This window comes from Pygocentrus nattereri, chromosome 23, assembly GCF_015220715.1.
Source record: "Pygocentrus nattereri isolate fPygNat1 chromosome 23, fPygNat1.pri, whole genome shotgun sequence".
NCBI lineage: Eukaryota > Metazoa > Chordata > Actinopteri > Characiformes > Serrasalmidae > Pygocentrus > Pygocentrus nattereri.
Window position 1 is genome coordinate 32835796 of NC_051233.1, and position 2206 is coordinate 32838001.

The following is a 2206-nucleotide window of genomic DNA, read 5'->3' on the forward strand; positions in this document are numbered from 1 at the left end:
TGTTTTTGTATAAGTTTACATTCAGACTTCTGAGTACAAATTTAGCAGGCATTCTCAATTTAAATAAAAAATTACTTAAATTGTCTTTTTATTAAAAGTTTTTTTATTGATTTGTTTTTTCTGCTCTATTGAAAATGTCCATAAAATTATAGTTTTTATACTTTTTTGTATTTTACTTCAATTTTAAGTTTTTTGTTTTTTGTTGTTTGGCTCTGCTGCTGCCAGTCATTTGACCATTTTTTGACGAATTTTTTACAGTATGTGTGGTACCATAAACTACATATATACAAATACTTCTGATTAAAATAGGAAAATATGGACGATATATGGAATATGGACAAATGCTTTAATGAATGTCATTTTTCAGTTTATATAGTAACAAAGGCGAATTCAACTCCAACTTCGACTCCAACTGCTCCTTTATGGTGCCCTTTTCTTTTTTCCTTCGTGTCGTTCATGCACAGAGAACTGTGGGTAACCAAAGCCCTGGATACATCTACTGCGTCCTTGAATCCCTCAGAACGTAGGCTGCATTTCTAGGCTGAATCCCAAAGATCCTTCGTTTGGGAATGACCTGTTATGACGTAACGATGGAAAAATGCTGACCAGGCTTTTGAATGCAGCTTGTAAGTGGCCTTTCTTTGCGAGGGGTTCTTTGCTGTTAATGAGTTGAATCAGCTGTGTAAAGTGTGGCCGTCTCAAGGCTGGAATTGGAGACCACTGCCAAGTGCTGGTCGCACCAACATGGAACCCTATTGAACAAATCGGATATTGGCCAAACGTGTCCAATACACACTTGATATCACATTGATGGCACATTATTCCAAAACATGATTAACATCAAGTACATCTCCTGTTTTTATTAATGGAACATAAAGCTCATACATGCAATAATTATCAATAATTATAATAACGATCACATTACAAGAAAACTGTAATTAAATTAGCTAGAAACTTTCTTGAAAAGGAATCTGCTGGTTACAGTTTACAGCTGTGAATAAATATAAAACCTATAAACATCTAAACTGAATTCATGAAAAAGAGCCATAGAATACGTTTGTTATTTGTTCTGTATAAATATTGAATTAGGTGCCCACTTTGAGACCACTTCAGAAGCTTGACCTCACCATCTGTATGAAAACAAGAGTTAGGCAAAGAAAAAGAAAGGCCGGATCCCATTTCTTATTTTTACCCCTACCCCTTGTTTTCTATTGTCTCTTTGCCCCTTGAGTTACAGGGCAGTGGTTGAGATCTTCCCTCTGAAATGAGACCCTCAAATAAAAGAGCATCACTTCATTAACAGCTCCTTCATTATCAGCTCCTCACTGCTGGGCTTTAGTTACATTTAGGACATCATACGCCTTCAAAGAGGATGGGGCAGTTATTTACTATCCCCCCCCCGGGTTTCTTTCTTTCAACCAGCATCTTGTTCTAACAGGAATTTTCCCATTCCATCTTAAATGGAGACATTCTGGTGCTACAGAAGACAGTATTGCTGGACTGTTTAAGGTGGAACGAGAAATTTAGCTAGCCATCTACCGAACCATGACATCATCATACTATAGGCAATTTTATTTACAAAATAAAAAAAATGTATTTACAAAACCTGATTTGGTCAAAGATCCATTTGATTGTTTGCTTACAACTCAAGGAACTCTCAGAAGTCTTGACCTTAACACCAAAGTTCAAAAGGCATTTTATGTGAATTCCTGCCGTCCTAATGAAGTTGTCGTTGCAGTCCTCTCCACTAGGGTCCGCCGTTTTGAGGCAGGCTCTCGATGGCACCGGAGTCTTTGACGTCACTGAGTTTGCGTGAGAAGGAGCTGAGACGTGTGCTGATGGAATCCCGCCTCTGCGCGAGCCTGGGTGCTTTTTCCTCATAGAGTCGACAAAGCTGCTCTCGGAAGTGGTTGCCTACGAAGCAGTAGAGGAAGGGGTTGATTGCGGAGTTGGAGAATCCCAGGCACAGTGAAATGGGCAGCAGCGCCTCCACTGCCTGGTTCGTCCTGCAGCTCAAGGTCACGCCCAGGTCCCTCAGCACCTCCAGGAAGGCCAACACATGGAAGGCGCACCAGCACAGGAAGAAAGCCAAGACCACAGCAATGACCATTCGCAAAACACGGTCTATCCGGGATGGTTCCTGCTCCAGGAGGTCAGGCGTGGCCAGCAGGTGGCGACCAATGCGGCTGTAGCAGGTGGCCATTAC

The 2206-nt window shown here is 41.0% G+C and overlaps 1 protein-coding gene across 2 annotated transcripts in view; it reads right to left on the reverse strand.

Annotated features, from left to right (window-relative positions):
• Positions 1-325: 325 nt before the first annotated feature.
• agtr2 (angiotensin II receptor, type 2) overlaps positions 326-2206 on the reverse strand; it is a 13446-nt gene continuing 11565 nt past the window's right edge. For both annotated transcript variants that reach the window (XM_017684698.2, XM_017684697.2), the window contains exon 2: positions 326-2206. This exon is cut by the window's right edge and continues 696 nt beyond it. In XM_017684698.2, coding sequence (XP_017540187.1) covers positions 1748-2206 — 459 coding nt within the window. In that variant the 3' untranslated portion in view covers positions 326-1747.